At 39.7% G+C, this 16947-nt stretch overlaps 2 protein-coding genes across 7 annotated transcripts in view; one reads left to right on the forward strand and one right to left on the reverse strand.

Moving 5' to 3' along the window:
* Window positions 1–16773, forward strand: part of RECQL (RecQ like helicase) — a 36697-nt gene extending 19924 nt beyond the window's left edge. For both annotated transcript variants that reach the window (XM_073318422.2, XM_073318412.2), the window contains exons 11-15: window positions 477–615; window positions 1393–1487; window positions 5172–5391; window positions 6869–6998; window positions 8377–16773. In XM_073318422.2, the coding sequence (XP_073174523.1) occupies window positions 477–615; window positions 1393–1487; window positions 5172–5391; window positions 6869–6998; window positions 8377–8547 (755 nt within the window). In that variant the 3' untranslated portion in view covers window positions 8548–16773. The remainder of the gene's footprint in view (window positions 1–476; window positions 616–1392; window positions 1488–5171; window positions 5392–6868; window positions 6999–8376) is intronic.
* Window positions 11489–16947, reverse strand: part of PYROXD1 (pyridine nucleotide-disulphide oxidoreductase domain 1) — a 37133-nt gene continuing 31674 nt past the window's right edge. For all 5 annotated transcript variants that reach the window (XM_073318460.2, XM_073318455.2, XM_073318437.2 and 2 more), the window contains one exon: window positions 11489–16194. In XM_073318460.2, the coding sequence (XP_073174561.1) occupies window positions 15946–16194 (249 nt within the window). In that variant the 3' untranslated portion in view covers window positions 11489–15945. The remainder of the gene's footprint in view (window positions 16195–16947) is intronic.

Raw genomic sequence — 16947 nt, forward strand, 5'->3', positions numbered from 1 at the left:
CTGAAATTGTGTAGCCAACAAATATTTGATATAAAAATTCATTTGAATTGGATTAATGTCAATGCATGTTTTTCAGGAGGGATTTTTCATAAGCACCAGTGCTTGCCTATCTCTGCTTCCATTGACTTCTGATGTATACATTAAGACTGTACTGGAGACTAATTCCTTGTTACAGACTTTGAGAGCATACTTTTCAGGGTGTGTATATATACATAACTCCTTACATAGTATCTGCGTACATTTCACAATGATGATGATGACCAGTGTGACACTGGCTTTCATTTTGAGATCTCACTGTACATCCTTTGAACCAGAATATACATACAGAATCCAGAGATTCCTGTAAATCCTCTGCACTCCCTTGCCAGTTGGCATGAAGTGGTTCTTGGGTCACATTTTGCATATTCATAAAACATTTCTTCTTTGTTCCTAAACTTGTGAAAAGTCTAAATGGTGTTGTTTCAAATGCATTGTAGGTCGAGATGACCAGAAAGCTGACTGCATTTTATATTATGGTTTTGGAGATATATTCAGAATCAGCAGCATGGTAGTGATGGAGACTGTGGGGCAACAGAAACTATATGATATGGTATCCTATTGCCACAACATGAACAAGTAAGTTATTCTGGCTTTCTGATGTTTTTTTATTTTTTAAATAACTTTTCTTCCATGTTTATAGATATTAATAGGGAACAGTCACATATGCCAGGATTTGTGTATCTGAAGCTCATCACATTTGATATAGCATATGAAATAAGAGTGTTTAACTTACCACTCACTCTCTCTCGCTGTTTTAAAAATGTGCATGGTAGAAGTAGTTTGTATTACAGCTGTAAAAGAAATCAGCCAAAAGCATGTAGGTTTCAAGCCCCTTTCAGTGTATGTGCTGGAATATTTTGCTTTGAGATATCAGTACATAATAGTCGGATTGGATCAGAGTCCTGTTTAATCTGATATGCTTCAGAAGAAGGTGGAACTCCTGCCCTTGACAATGTTCTTGCCAGTTTAGTGAATACTGTACAACAGGGGTAGGGGAAAATCTTGGCCTAATCTCACAATCCAATTGATATTCTGAAGCATTAGTATCAATAGTCCTTGTCATTTTCATCCTACTTACTGGAATTGCAGATGCTGTTGATTATCATGTAACTAATCTTTTCTATTTAAATAAGCTGTTCACTCAACAATAGTCGTAGCAGTGAATGCCACAGTAAAACAGTATTTCCTTCTTGAGTGACCGCTTTTTCTTTTTTTGAGACAAGATAGGATCACTTAAGTGGCTTTCTCTGCACCATTCATTTGATGTAATATATATATGCACCTGTATTTTACAATCTTACTTTTGCCTCATCTCTAAAATAAATATATATATGTATATCTCTATACTCTCAGGTGTCGCCGCGTATTGATTGCTCAGCATTTTGATGAAGTGTGGGATTCTGCAAACTGCAACAAAATGTGTGATAACTGCTGTAGAGAGAAGCTTTGTAAGTAAACTGATGTTTAATTTGAAAGCAGACAGTAGGGTTACTATATGCTTCAAAGAAATGTCCAGTCTAGACAAGATGTTTAAAGCCTTCTAAAAGGGAATTCAACTAATCGGTCAATCATGTAGGCAGGGTAGTAGCCGTGCCTATTTTTTAAGGTTGCTCAACATTTCCCGTTGCAAGACCCTGTTTTCATTTGCTTATAAATTTGCATAACTTTAACCATTGGGCTGAAATTTTCTATGCTGCTGGGTATCTTCCTTGGGCTGAATTCTTAAATTTCAGCCAAAACAGTCCAGCTGTTTTCAAGAACTAGACTAAGGGAAAACATGTTGTTTTGCCCAGGTTAAAAATATATTCTGATGTCCTTTTCTTTGAGAAGCTCTAGTGCCCTAATGCTTTGCAACAGGCACTTGAAATTTGGCCAGGGTGGCTTTTGTGTCAGATGTGCCTTTTTGCTGTCCCTGTGCAAATCTGCCCAAATTTGCCTATCTCTTTGGAAAAAAATTATGTTCACACATGCTCAGTAGAGACTATTTAGAATTCAGCAGCTAAAATCTCTAAAGAAGATTCCATTCACACTAGGCATGCTCCAGCCCCCATGTGTGATCAAACTGCACATGTGCCATCACCAGAGAGCAGCGAACATGCTCTGGACTGGGGTTAAGCCTGGGTTGTGGATGATCAGAAAAACTTTCCCTGTAATTGCTGCTCTGGACTGGGGTTAGGGCAGGCTCTGGAACAGAGAGCAGGGAGGCTGTGAGCTGTGCTCTTAATGATTCTCTGCTGGTGCCCAGGCTGTATGGAGGAGAAATGTGCCTGATTTAAATGCAGAGGGGACTAGATGGAGATTGGGGGTGAGGAGGAGGTGTTGATTGGGACATGGAGCCTGGTGGGGATGGGGGAAGAGAGAAACTGGGAGTTGAGATGTTTGGGACTGACTGGGAAAGGAGACAGAGCTGGGATGGTGGGGAGGCAAGTCTAAGGAGTGCAGCCTGGGACTGTGGTGGGCAAGGAGAATGGGATTAGAATGAAGAGCCAGGGATGGGAAAGAAACAGGACTGGGATAGGGATGGTTTGGAGGGGACAGGACAAGAAAGAGGAATAGGCAGAAGGGCCTGTGCCCACTAGAGCACACTATTTTTCAGAGCCTGAAATGGAACCAAACATTCCAGTATCTCACCATTCCTCTGCTGTCAACAATTAAACACTGGCAAAGTGTGTGTGTTATTCCCCCCTCTAGTGCTGGTCCACACAGAGGATGACAGCCTACAATTGCTCTGTTACTTTTGCACTGAATGAGGCAGGGGTCCTGTGGGAAAAGTAGTGTGTGATCATGTTTTTAAAGACTGATCACATAAGGGCTACAGGCTTGTCATGGTGATGTAAAAACTAATGGATACTGTGGTTTCTCTGACTAACCTGTGGAAAGGTTCTTGGTGGGTCATCTCACTGGCCTGGTCTTGGGAGAGGAGAGGGGTTGGAGAGCAAGCCCACCTTGCACTCACCCTGCAGTGGCAGTTCTTATCCTATGGGGCTGGGCGTTGTTGCCTGGCACACAGGATTGCAGCGCCACTCATGTTTGGTTCTGTCGCCCCTCTGTCATGAGTGGGGGTGGGATGGCCGAGCCAAATCTGAGTGAGTGGTGTTACAACCAGGTGCACAGGGTTGCAGCACCATTCACTCGAATTTGACCCAGTCACGACAGAGGGCCGGCCAAACCTGAGCAGTGCTGTGATCTCAAGTGCCAGGTCACGACACCCGGGGTAGTGAGCTGAACCGAGCCCTGCAAGACACAGGAGCTGCTGCTACCTGTGCTGGAGGTGAGTGTGGGGCAGGCTCAAGACCCACTTCCTAGGATCCCCCTCTGACGAGCCCAGGATTAGCATTGCAGTGCCAGAATAGAGGGTGCTGCTGCAAGCAGTTGGTGCCCCTTTGGTGGGGTGAGGGGGCAATGGAGGAGGAGGACACTGGGATGCTATAATTTTGAAGCGGGATAGTTGAGTTTAATTTGTCAGGGCATTTTTTTAATCAAAAATCACGGAGCAGTCACTAAATCTGTGACTTTTATGAAAGTAACTGTGACAACTCTGATCTGTGATTTTTTAAAAAGTGCCAGGACAAATCTGCAGCCCTAATCCATCATACATGTACACAAGGGGGCAGAACAAAGGTTACAGGCAACCTTAATTCTGGCATTTTGTAACTTTTGAGTGCTTTTTCTTTGCACTCAAAGAAATATTATATTAAGAATAGAAAAAGTACTCAAGAAGGAGGGAATGTAAACACAGCAGTCCTACCATTTACATAGCACCTGTCGTCCAAAGATTTCAGAGCGATCCAAACATCTCAATAGCCCTGTGTAGTGTCAGCTTGGAGTAAATCCTGATTCTCCAGTCCCCAGCTCTGATCACTAGATTACATTCCTTCCCTGTGCGCTCGTGTGCGCCGCTCTCTTTTATTTTTCTTCAAATGATAGGCTGGGAGAGACACGTATGAAGATGTTTGAATGACTTTTTTGGCATAAAATTTTTGGAATTTGCTTGTATACAATACTTTTTATTTTTGTAAGGAAGTATTTGATAATAATTAGAGATGAGGCTTGAACAGTGAAGTTCAGATCTGGAACTGAACGTAAGCCTAGTTTGGATATTCAGATCCTGGGTTTTTGTTTGGACCTGTATCTAATAAGAACTGGTCAGTGAAAAATATTTGAAGGATGACCTGTCTGATTGCTATTTTATTCTCAATCTCCTGTCATAGTCATGTCTGTGGGGAACCTTACCTTAGTAGCATTAGGTCGGGGTCTAGGCAACTTTCTGTGAAAGACACTCCTTTCAGTGACCCACACTGGATGCTGTTACAGTCTGTCTCATAGCCATTTCTATCCTTTTTTCCATTGGAATAAATTAGTTTGAGGCTTGTCTGTTTTTTAAAAAAAATGCGTATTCTGTCTCTAGTCTGTAAACTCCTAAGACATTTCTTGCCTCAATTTATATGCAGTAAAGCTCTGTGTAACTTTACTTTGCTCTGCTCTGTAAATGTTTCAGAAAAAATACCACCGGGGAGAGAGAGAACCCAGTTGCAAATAATATATTACCTAGTTTGTGAGTCAGCAAAACGCCACAATTAACAAAAACACTGAAGTCACATCACATGTCCAAATGAGATTTAAATTGCTTCCTACCTAAATTAGGAGACTTATTCATGACAAGCTACTATGAAATCCATTTTAAAAAAACTAGCTGGATGCATCAGCTTTATTATTTGAAATGTCAGCGTTGTTCCTATTCCCATTAGAAGGTAGCTGGGAAAGGTCTAGAATTCTAGGTAGAATTTGAATTCTAAAAGCTGCAGTAGTAGATCAGCATTTCAGATGACTGACAAAATAACCAGCCTGAGCCTGCAAAGACTTGAACACATGCGTAACTTTATGCTGGGAGTAGTGCCACTGAAATGGACTATTCAGTGTGTAAAGTTCAGCATGTATGAAAGTCTTTGCAGGATTGGAGATTAAATTATTAAGTACAAGCATAATGTGACTTGAACAATACCTGATAATCACAAACATCCGAGTTCACAATATTCCAGCCGTATAGAATTGATTTATATTTTATTGAAAAGAAACATCTCTGGCACAGTAGGCTTTGTTCTGAAGTAATAAACCTCTTCTTTCCCTTGTAGCATTTGAGAGAATGGATGTAACGGGATACTGCAGGGATCTAATCAAAATACTAGAGCAAGCGGATAACATGAGTGAAAAACTCACTCCACTGAAATTAATTGATGCCTGGCTGGGCAAAGGTGTGTCAAAGTTAAGAGTGGCTGATGTTGTTCCTCCAACGCTCCCTCGTGATGAACTGGAGAGGATTATTGCCCATTTCATTCTGCAGCAGTATCTGAAGTATGTGTGACCATTCATTCTTTCCTTTGAAATCTTCTAATTACAGTAAAAGTTGTGTTATCCGGCACTTTACCAACCAGAAAGCTCTAGAAACCAGCATTTTTGATATCTCCCAATACAAATCCTCAGTAGGGTTGCCAGGTGTCCAGTTGTCCCGCTGCTTCATGCGCTGCCCCCTCCCCAAGTGCTGGCTCTGCAGCTCCCATTGGCTGGGAACCGCGGCCAATGGGAGCTCTGGGGGAGGTGCCTGCGGGCAGAGGCAGTGTGCAGAGCTGCCTGGCTGCACCCCCACCTAAGATCTGAGGGACATGTTGCTATTTGTGGGGAGCTACCCAAGGTGAGCACTGCCCAGATCTGGCACCCTGAAATCCCTCCTGCACCCGAACCCCCTGCCTGACCACCCCGTCCCACACCCAAACTCTCTCCCTCCATTGGTAAGTATAACTCTTAGTTAACTTGAATTTTTGACTAACCAGCTCCCCCATGCCTCCAGCATGCTGGATACCAAAGCTTTTACTGACCTGTTTTCTCTGCAACAGTGCTGTTTTGGTATAATATCACAAAAGTGGATGTTTTAGCAATTCCTTCATTTCAGAAGCTTCTAACCTGACTATAAAAAGTTTGCACAGAATATTATTTTTCTGTTTACTCTGTTTTCTGTTTAAGACAGAAAAGTTGAAAACTTAAAAAAAGACATTTGTGGCTTAAAGTAATACTTTTGCTTTTGTAGTTTGAAAAAGCTGCTGCTGCTGCTTTTTTGGGGGGTGGGGGTGGGGGGTAAATGCTAAATTTGTTAATGATAGTCCCCAATCCTGGAACAAGTGCCACTGAGGCAAACTAACTGTTGCACTTGTGCAGCACCACATTGACTGCATTGAGATGAGATGGGCAAAGAAGATTGCTTGTGTAGAACCTATTGCACCATTAGGGGTTTACTGTGGCATGTGAGACTTAAGAAAACACAACGAAAATGACACCGATTTCATTTTGTAACCTGTGATTCCATGGATGTGTGCTGCTTTCTTTTCAACATCAGGACCTCTGAATATATGGGACTCTGACATCCCGTGATCCTAACTTTCCATCATGAACAAAAAATGACAAAGGATTTACACACTTGACCTTTTATGAGCCTGATAGGACAGGAAGGTTGACTGAGTCAAAATGTTGTTTTTTTTTTTTCCCTCGCTTAGTGTCCAGATGTCATATTATTTGTACTCCACTAGACCAATGAGAAGTGCCAAAAAGTCAGCAAAATAAAGTTGGCACTTTATACCTTAATTCAAGAGACAATCCTGCCAACTGCCATTTTAATTCAGTGATTATTTGCTTGCATAGGTGCAACAGGATCAAGGAATTAGTGGGGCATCTATTCATAACAGTTCCTAAATGTCTCCACATTTCCCCCTCATATCTATTCTGCTCACACTACTCCTGTTCCCAGTTTTTTCCTCTGACTGTGGCTTAACTTTTGCAGGGAAGACTTCAGTTTCACAGCATTTGCTACAATATCCTACTTGAAAATTGGACCCAAAGCTGATCTGCTAAAAAATGAGGCATATGTTATCACCATGCCCGGGAGATCAAACAAAAAAAGCGTTGACAAGGTATTTGTGTGTGTGCGTGTAATATATATACTGACTACTTATATGATTATTTTTCCATTAGTATTTACCACAGCTGGTTAGTGCCTGTTTACTATGTGTAAAATTAAGAATGTTTTTTCCTCAGTGTATTTCCCCCCTACCTCATTAAATATGTTTCTTTTGATCCTTTTTGCAATAGTGTCTTTCCAATTCTACATTTTAAGATGCAAAATGTAGGAGGGTGAGGAGGAGGGGGGAAAGTTCAGTACTGATTTAAAAAAAAAAGTTCAGAAGTGTTGTGTTCTCTTTACATTTCACCTGAACGGATTTGCTCATTCTCACTGTGTGTAATACAATGGAATTAACATGAGTGATGAATGCATTTAGAATCATATTTCAGCAAGAATAGAATTCCAGGTAATATAAATATTAAACCACAAGACTTACAATTGTCATTGTGAACCGTCTTACAGCTCTCATAAGTTTACAGATTCCACATTTAGGCATTATAGCGATGTTGATTTATATTTGAAACCCTTTTGACAATAAGTTGAAAGCTGTGTAGCTATAGCAACATATTCTTTCCAGTTATACCTATGCAAATCATTAGCAATGCTATCAATTTTAGTTGAGGTAATAGGAATTAACATCTTGTTATGTAACAAGAATGTGGACCAGTGTTTAGACTTATTTAAAATAATTGTTGCTGTAGTCACTATTAAATATGACTGAATCAGTCTGTAAATGTTATTTCAACTTGCCTCTCTATCCCCAATTAAAATATAGATTAACAAGAATGGCACTTACATAGAATTAGGGACCACTTACATTCTATAGCTATTTGGACATAAAGTTAAAATAGGTACAGATCCTGCCACATTTTGCTCATGTAAGAACTGTGCCACGTGAGCAAGAGTTTACAGAATCAGACCCTTGATCAGCTCTAATGAGGGTGCAATTGGTTGCTCAACAGCCATGTTGGCTTTATCGTTAGCAGGAACTGATCATTTGAATGGATGAAATAACTCTGACTAGACTGAAAATCTCAAGTATCTTACATACAGCAGCTTAATATGATGTAGCAACAACATATTCTATGTATTTACTGCCTTTAAAGGGGTATTTCAGGTTCAGCTGAATCATTCTTCTGAATGTAGCAGGTACTGTGGGCATAATACACTGTTAATGCTGCCCTGTGCACGTTATCTTTTGAAGAAATTTGGACATGCCACAGGAACATCTCACAGATGCTGTTGTAAAAGAGTAGAACAATGGCCACAAAAAGAACTCCTCTCTGCATCACCCTTAATAAAGCTTGATCGTTATAGTACGTCCTCAGTATGTACTGAGGAAGGAGAAAGAGAGTCTGTCTTAATTGAGCTGTGTTTATGATCCACAGGTCAAATCTCCTCAGTCTTCTAATTCTGGAGGGACTGGTGGAAACGTACGAGAAGACATTTCTGAGACTATCCAGAACTCTGCTGCAAAGAAGACAAAAGCACAGAAACGGCGCCATTGTGAGAACAACCCTAAAACAAAGAAGCTTAAGCTTGAGGATGATGATGACTAGCTGGTAGTCCTGGACTGAATTTTACAATGAAAAGTATATCTAGGATCCTACCATTTCCGCTTCTCTGTGAGAACTCGGTGCAGAAGTATAATTTGTATTTTATTAATTGCTTCTTTTAAATGCAAAGGATTTGTGTGTTCCTCAGAAAGGTTGGGCAAAAAACAAATATATGCAATTTCTGAACATACAAGCAGGCAAAAATCTGGCGTTAAGTAGACCATGGATAAACAAAGGGTTATCAAAATAATCAGCCCATATCTGATGATATGGGTCTGATGTCTCATGCAGATCATTTCAATATATATTGCTTTTTTCAAACCCTCTTTATTTTACAAAGCATACAATGTCATAGTAAAATATACTGTAGTAATGCACTTAAACTCATATAAACGTAAAGCATCCTCATTATACCCTCTAGCTACACTGCTCCTAATGATAGGAAAAGCAAATTAAACCGTATATATTCACATATGCAAAACAACAAATATATTTATCACATTATCTCTTAAATTTCTCCTGCTTGTTGTTCAGATGGAAAAATTACCCTTTCAAGATCTGTTTAAATGTTAGAAAAGGGTATGTTGGCTTAACAGTTGTATTTTCTAAAGCATGTGAAAAAATTAGGTGCCCAACTCCTACTGAAAGTCAATGGGAGTTGGGCACCTAATTCCCTTGTGGGCTTTTCAAAAGCACCTTATTTAAAACAAAATTAAAACCCCACTTCCTTGCCCTTGAGCAGGTTTCTTTCGTTTAGTTCATGTTGTATTATTCGGTGAATGTACAAACAACAATTTCACTAATGCATTTGACCAAGAAAATAACAAGTCATTACCTTTAAACACAAATTATAGAACTAGTTCAACATACCTCAGCTTGGACCTCATCCTGCTCCCATTGAAGTCAATGGGAAACTTGCCATTCACTGATGAATAATTAGGCCTAAAGTCTCACAGGAACACACATACTTCTGCTCCAATCTGTGCGGTGTTAGGATGTGGGCAGTATTCTCTGATGATCTGTTGACGCATCAGTACTTCATGGAGTAGATATGGAAATGTGTTTTCCGGTACTCACACTGTTAAAGTGTTTTAGGCCTAGAATATGGCCTACCTTAAATTTATCTACTGCAGTATCGCCTCTCAACCCTAATTTTTTAGCTTAACCACTTTGTCTCTGAGAAACATACATATATATTCATTTATGCACACCTGTTATTTTTGTAGATGGCAAAGAGAGCACAAGCCACGGAACAATCCCTATTGTAAAATGCTGCTGCTACTTACTTACAACAGCTTAGATAATGATAGCAAACAAGGCAGCTTTTGTTGGCTCATGTGTCAGAAATTAGGAAGTAAATCAATGTTTTTAGCAGACAGAAAAGAACAAAATTTACTAACAAAGACCTTGGATAAGATCCTCAGGTGGGGCAAGTTGGCATAGTCCCACATGTCAAGGGAATAATCAGTGCGGATTTACACTAGCTGAGGATCTGGTCCCTCAAATTCAAGTTTCTACAGGAGAACATAAAATCACTTTTGAACTGATTGGAAACGTTATTTTAGGAGAAGTTTGAGATGGCACACTGTAGCTGAACGTTATCATTTTTGTTTGCAGTGACACCCTGGGAGCTTGAAACTGACATGTTCCTTTGACTAACTTTATTTTATCTTTAAATATGCATCCAAAGGGTTGATGATGTAAGGTTACCAACAACCCTACAATAACAATCGGGATTATCAGGCAAGCTGTGTGCATTAGTCAATCTGAGAAAGGATTGTTACACATTAAGACCATTCTATCTGTCATTCCTAAATCCTGAATATACAGTGGCCTTGTTTATATTCAGTAGCACTGTGCAAGTAAAAGCATGTTGTTTGATGGCAGGATGCCATGTGGCCACTGCAGGTTTTGTAAAGTGGCTTGTTGGGGTTCATCCTTGCCCATACTCCCTAAGGCAAAATGCATGCATGTGCTTTAAAGTGTATATATCTTTTACATATGTATATTAGAGGTAGACCCAAGCCCCTAGAACTTCGGTGAAGTTCTGATCTGGATCTGAAATTTGACACAAGCCCATGCCTAAAATTTTTCTTATCCCATATAAACAAATTTACATTTTACTAGCTGAATTTTGTCCTGGTGGGCAATCTGCATATCAGCTACTTAAAATGATGCTGTTGACATGAAAAAATGCAGATCACTGAAATTTAGTAGACAAAACTTGCACAAATAGATTAATCCCTTTAATGGGGTGGTGTAAGGAAACCTCAGGACTGCATTGTTGTGCTGGCTTACGTTTCTGGGATTGGTTGTCCATAGCAGGTTCATCTTAATGTGCTAATTGTTCTTTGTGGCGCCGAACTAGTTAATCAAAACTGTAATAATTACTGAGACAAAGAAATGATGCTGAAAAATGATCTGTTAGATCATAGGGAATGTTGGTGGTAGGACAACTGGTCTTGATAAATATTCTGAAAGCGCAGAGAATTTAGCACATACAGCTAAAGTTTGTAGCTTTGGTATTAGCTTTTGACTATGATGCCATGTACACTGGCCCTGGAATAGAATTTGGAATGTGAGTTTAAATATTGTTCCAAACAAAACTAATTTTGAATAGTCTTTGGCCTGTTTTGCTGGAAATGCATTCAAAAACAGTTTCCAAATTCTGTTCCCAGTTAAGCATTGACAGGGCCTGAGGCTGAAGGGGTGGGAGATTTCATCGTAGAAGGGAATATGAGTAGAAAACTGAGTTTGAGAGAGACCCATTTACCATTACTCTTGCTTTTTGCTATAAATCCATCCTGGTGTTTTTTTCCCACATATAAGCTTGCAGAAAGTCTAGTGTTGAATTTTTTTAGTATTGTACATTAACAAATCACAGTGGATCAGAATTCAAGTAACTATGGAGTAGGTGCCCAATTCTACATCGCATATGGCTTAAGACCTAATAGCAGTACTCGTCCACCTTTCTTTTGTTATAACTGCAGGATGACAACTGCCAGGCTTTTATGCTGGCAAGCTCAAATGTCAAACAATTTTTAATTTCAAAGATACGAATACAAATGTTATGGTTTTTATTAAATGTAGACAAATGTATGTAAGTGGCCTGTAGGCACCTGGTTGCACACTGACATTCTTACCTGCACATGTGCACTTACACCGGAAATATTTTCATAGAAGTGATTGTACTGACTTTTTGCACTGTGTTACAGAACTGGGCATTGTATTTCTATGGAAGCTCACTATTTTGCTTCAAAATGTTGTATCTTGAAACAATTGCTGTACTTTGTTTTATTTTGTGTTTCTGGATAGTGTATTTTAACTATATGTGCTTGATATAGAAAAACCACGGCTATGATAGTGGAAAACGAGAGTAAATCTGAGTTCTGGCAACAGAAAGCTCTAGACCTTCTTCAATTTTAGATGAGTCTTGTTCCCTTCCCCTCTCCCCGGCATCTGCCTCATTCTGTTTAACATGTAGGAGTCTCACAAAATGCTTTCTTTAAATTGGCTAAGCAGGAAACTACCATTCCCATCAGTTCCCTTCCCCCTGACCATCTATGATGAATGTCATCCCATTCCCCTGGTCCATAGTGGGAGGAAGCAGCAACTCTATGGAAGAACCTGACCCAGCAAATCTTGCTTTGGAGGAGTGGTGGCTGCATGGTAAATTTGGAGTAGCAGGCAAGTTGAATGCAGGGGAGTCATAGGTAGAGCTCATACTGTGCATGAACAGGTTGTGAGTAGTAGATGTTGCAACCTGTGGGCAAGCACCAGAGACTGGGCAGGAAGCAACTGCAGAGGAGCCTCAAGAATACTAACCTATCCTGGCCTTAAAACCTGAAGGCTCCTATTTGCCTCTAGCTGAGATTGGATTGGAGAGGCACCCAGATACCAGACTTGAGGAACCCTAGCACCCACAGCCCTCCCCTCACCAAGCCCAACTAGGAACCACTATTGTTCCACCTTAAAATGCAACTGTCTAAGCCACTGTTGCTAGAGTATTTCCCCTTTTGGCCAGCCCTAGTAAAATGTCCCTTCCTTTAGCCATGTGTATGAAGAGTAGCTGGGACCCATTTGGTCTAAGTGCCTAGAATTTGAAGTGCCTTCAGTGCTTGCCACAGGTGTGGTACACATGGTGTGCTACTAGGTACCTTAGAAGTTTGGTGTACCACAGCATGAGCAGCTGTCATAGTTATGCTATTTCAGATGCTATGTCAGATATCCTGGCGTGCAGCTACTTTTTAAACACACCAACTGTTAGTTTGGCCTGGATGGCTTTAAAAATGGATATTGAGCTGTTGAGAAATTTTGGTACATTTTGTAAAATTTATAAAATTAGTATTTAGCAAAGTCTTTTGGCCAACTTCATGAAAATTAATTTCATCAGCAAAATCTCAAAGAAATCGTTTAGCCATTTTTTATCCTAGGGAAAAAAAAACAGCTAATATTGTTAGTGTTTGGCTAAATTCTGCAAGTTTTACTAGGGGAAAATTCTGGACATTAATGCATTTTGCCAGGTGAGGTTGGTAGGATTGGGCCTGTGCTGGAATATCAGACCCTCTTTCATGCTACAGCATTGTTCTCCACACGCTTCCACTTGTAAGATTCTGTGGTACGGTTAGTGAGAAGTACATTTTGGTCACTTTTTCAAAGCTAGCTGTTGCAGTGATGTCTGTTCGTAGAACCTGAAATGATAGCTCAGAGGTGTGACCTGCCTCATTTTAATGGATGCTAATCACATGCTTAATGATAATACTTTAAATGTTTACATTTAACTGTGAAGATCTTTATAATATAGTTTTTCCTCTTACCACTGAATGATCAATCGATTGGGAACAGCAGCTTTAGCCATACTAAATGAGTGGGTGGGAGAGAGTACCACCACTTTCTTCCCCAAAGGTGAAGAGCTCTAGCAGGTCTGAACTCCCAAAGAACCTAGCAGGTCCCACAAACCTCAACCAGGGGAAGCGAACCCTGCGAAGCCCAAGAGAACTGATGGACTTGGTATATTCAACCCCCACAAAAGGACTTAACTATATTCTGAACTGCTGTTAATGGTACTTGTGTAGGCAGAGCTTAGAATATCACTACCTTCTCCTGCCATACATACTTTTACCCCTGGGCCTCATCCTTCAAACACTGAAGTCACTGCTTTTTGGTCATGGACTTCTTTGAAGTGTGGCGTTCACATTTTTTAAAATAATTGCTGCACCGAAACAGCAGGCATGTAACACATCATACCAGAATGCTGGAGCAGGGTTTGGGGCATTACATGATGACTATGAAAAAAGGCTGCTTTCCAAAGTGTGGCTTTGATCACCTTAACTCTCCTTTGCTCCCTTACCAAACCTTCATATAGATCTATATTAACAGTCCATACCAACAAAGAAAATCTTCTCTTTTCTTCTGCAGTACAACCTCCCCTCCCCTTCACCAAAGAAATTTTTTTTATAGCTGAATTTAATAAGCAAGTGCCTGCACATCCTTAAATGTAGATGTAATAGGTGCAGACATGATGCTCTGGTAAATCACCTACATAAATATGCATTTGTCAAGATTTTCAAAAAACCCAGGTACCTACAATAAAGCTATATTTAGGCACCTGTTAAGTTAGTTCTCAAGTTTTCAAAATTCTTACATGCTGTGTTTATCTAACAGCTTTTCCAGGTGGCTAAAACATTTATCTGCTGCTGATTTGGCTGGGGCCAGGGCAGGTGGTCACACCTGATATGTTTGTAGGCTAGTGCTTCATGATAAATAAACCAAGTTCCTCACAGAAAAGGTAAAGTTTCATCCTTATCTCTTACAGTCATACTTCCCTGCCCCCCTTCTCTGAACAGCAGGTGTCAGTGATGGAGCATCTGTAAAAATGCTGAACTTCCTTGTTTCAATATTTTTGGCTCTGCGCCCTAGTATAGTTTTGACAATAAATGGAAAATTAGACTGTTACATGTAAGACACTTTTTTTCAGCAATATCCACAGCTACCAAAATAGTTTTGTAGTGCATAAAAACTACTTGTTTTGATTCATCTTTATTGTTTCTTGTAGTAATTTCAATGTGTGTTAAGACTAAAGCTTAAAATTTCATACAGGATTAACCACCATTTACTGAAAGCTTCCCTTTAAGTGGAATTAATTCACTCCTGCTTATTTATGAACAGCAATGAATACTACATAATTAGGCTAAAAGGATTTTCTGGAAGAAGTTTCAATGAAAATGGCCAGCCTGATTACTGTTAGTGTAATTTTAAAAAGAAAAAATATTGCTTTGGAAATTAATACTGGGCTCTTTTATGTTAAAATATCCCATTGCTGTAGCTTGCACTGTAGAATACAGAGAAGATATTTAGGAATGGCTTTAAAGTTCTTGGCTCCTTTGAGCACTTATTTTCAAGGGTTAACAGATCCTGAAAGCTAGCTGCAGGAAATGCTTGAGATTTGAATTGGTTTGTACTGTCACCATTTATAACATGCCACTTGTATAACTTCCACTATACTAGGTGCTTAGATTATTATTGTAAATTTATTTTAGTGGCAGAAATAAAAGCGTAATTATTTTGCAGCTCAAAATTAAATATTCAATGGGCACTTGCCACAATACAAGTTTTAGGCTTTAATACCTCCACAAACTCCTCCCTGGAAACAGAGTTCAAATAAGTCTGAGGGAGCAAAAAAGTCTTAGCAAAAACAAGCCCGTTTTAAAAGTGTCTTTTAAAGTGTATGCATTTGGACACAAGGGGCCACAAAGAACTTAGTGCATGCCCTGGACTTCCCCTTTGGGAATGGGCTGATGAAAATCTGTATAATGCCCAAACTGACATGATGTGGCAGTTTCCAAGAGTAAGGCTCCTCCAGGGGATCCTGTTAATGCAAGTCTTCCTGCAGGTGATACTGAAAATGCAGTGTGACTGCTACCCCTTTCTTTAAGTGCCTTTGTGCTCTACCAGCCCCAAATTGCTAGGCAGCACTTCTAGGACAAGCCAGTGCAGTACTCCCAACATGCTCGGTTAAGAATGACAAGGAAAGACAAGCCAGTTGTCAAACAATATAGAATTCTAATCTGGTTGCCACAGTTCAAGGTTTTCAAGTACTATATTACTAAAATGTGAAAAATTCCTGTTTTAAAAAAGGAACAATAACTCCCAATCTGATTTATCGTAGACTTATGTACACTTCATCCTGATATGCTGAAGAATTTTTTTTTTGTGCTGCTCCATTTCAGCATGTATCTCCCATCACCCAACTGCCTGGCAGCACCAGCACTATATCTTCACTCCAGAATTGTAATTACAGCTGGTTACTTGATTTCTGTAAACTCTGAGTAAACTGTTATATAAACCACAGCACTGAAAGTTCAAACTCTAAATAAAATCATGGAAAGCAATGTTTTTGTTTCAGTCAAAATAATCCTCTATGTCAACATTTGGATTTAGGAGATCTTCCCCATATGCTGAAAGATCCATCTGATTTAAAATCAAGTTTTCAAAGGTTTCTTCTAAATCAGTTTCACCAATCAATACAGCTCCCATCATTCGTCCATTCTGCATCACCACTTTGATGTATTCTTGCCCTTTGGTACACCTCAACATTAGTTCACAATCTAAATCCAAACCCTGAGCATTGTACTTTCCCAAAAGCACCACCTAGAGATGGGGAGAAAAATTAAGATATTACAAGAGGAACACAATGATTCAGAATCTTCTCTTTGCTGCAAACTTCAAAAGAGTTTATGTTAATGGGAAATTCTACTCTCAGATGTGTGCAAACTCCTCTCACTGGCTTACAGACAGCAAGATCTGGAGCAGAGAAATGGGTGTCAAGAGACCTGGGTTCTATTCCTCACTCTGACACCACATCACTATATCACCTTGGGGCAGTCTGCTATCGCCCTGTGATTTAATTTCCTTCTCCGTAAGAGCAATAAATTACTTAACTTTAAAAAGCACTTTAAGATTTGACCACAGTGGGAACTGCAGTGTGTATATTTTATAGTAGAATGATTTCACAGAAGTTACAAAATGGGGGATTATGAACCAGATGACAAAATAAGATATATTTAATCATCTTTGGAAAACTGAATTTGCATCTCTTTTCGATCTCAGATTAAACAAGTTTGGTGATCTAAATCTCATCTCCGTGGATATTTTTCCACAACACACAGACTATCGTTTTGACACATAGCGACAATCTACTTTAAAAAGTTGCCATTGGAACACAACTGATTTCAAGAGTTGGGGTTAGGCGTAATCATCCATTGAGATGCAAAGCATTTAATGAACCAACCACCATGTTGAGTGGGCAGTGAATATAACCACAGAATGCACTATAAGGATATAGCTAGAAATGTGTGTCAAAGATGGAGGATAAGTTCACTGACATAAGCTGAGTTGTGTTTG

Source organism: Lepidochelys kempii, chromosome 1, assembly GCF_965140285.1.
Source record: "Lepidochelys kempii isolate rLepKem1 chromosome 1, rLepKem1.hap1, whole genome shotgun sequence".
Lineage (NCBI taxonomy): Eukaryota > Metazoa > Chordata > Testudines > Cheloniidae > Lepidochelys > Lepidochelys kempii.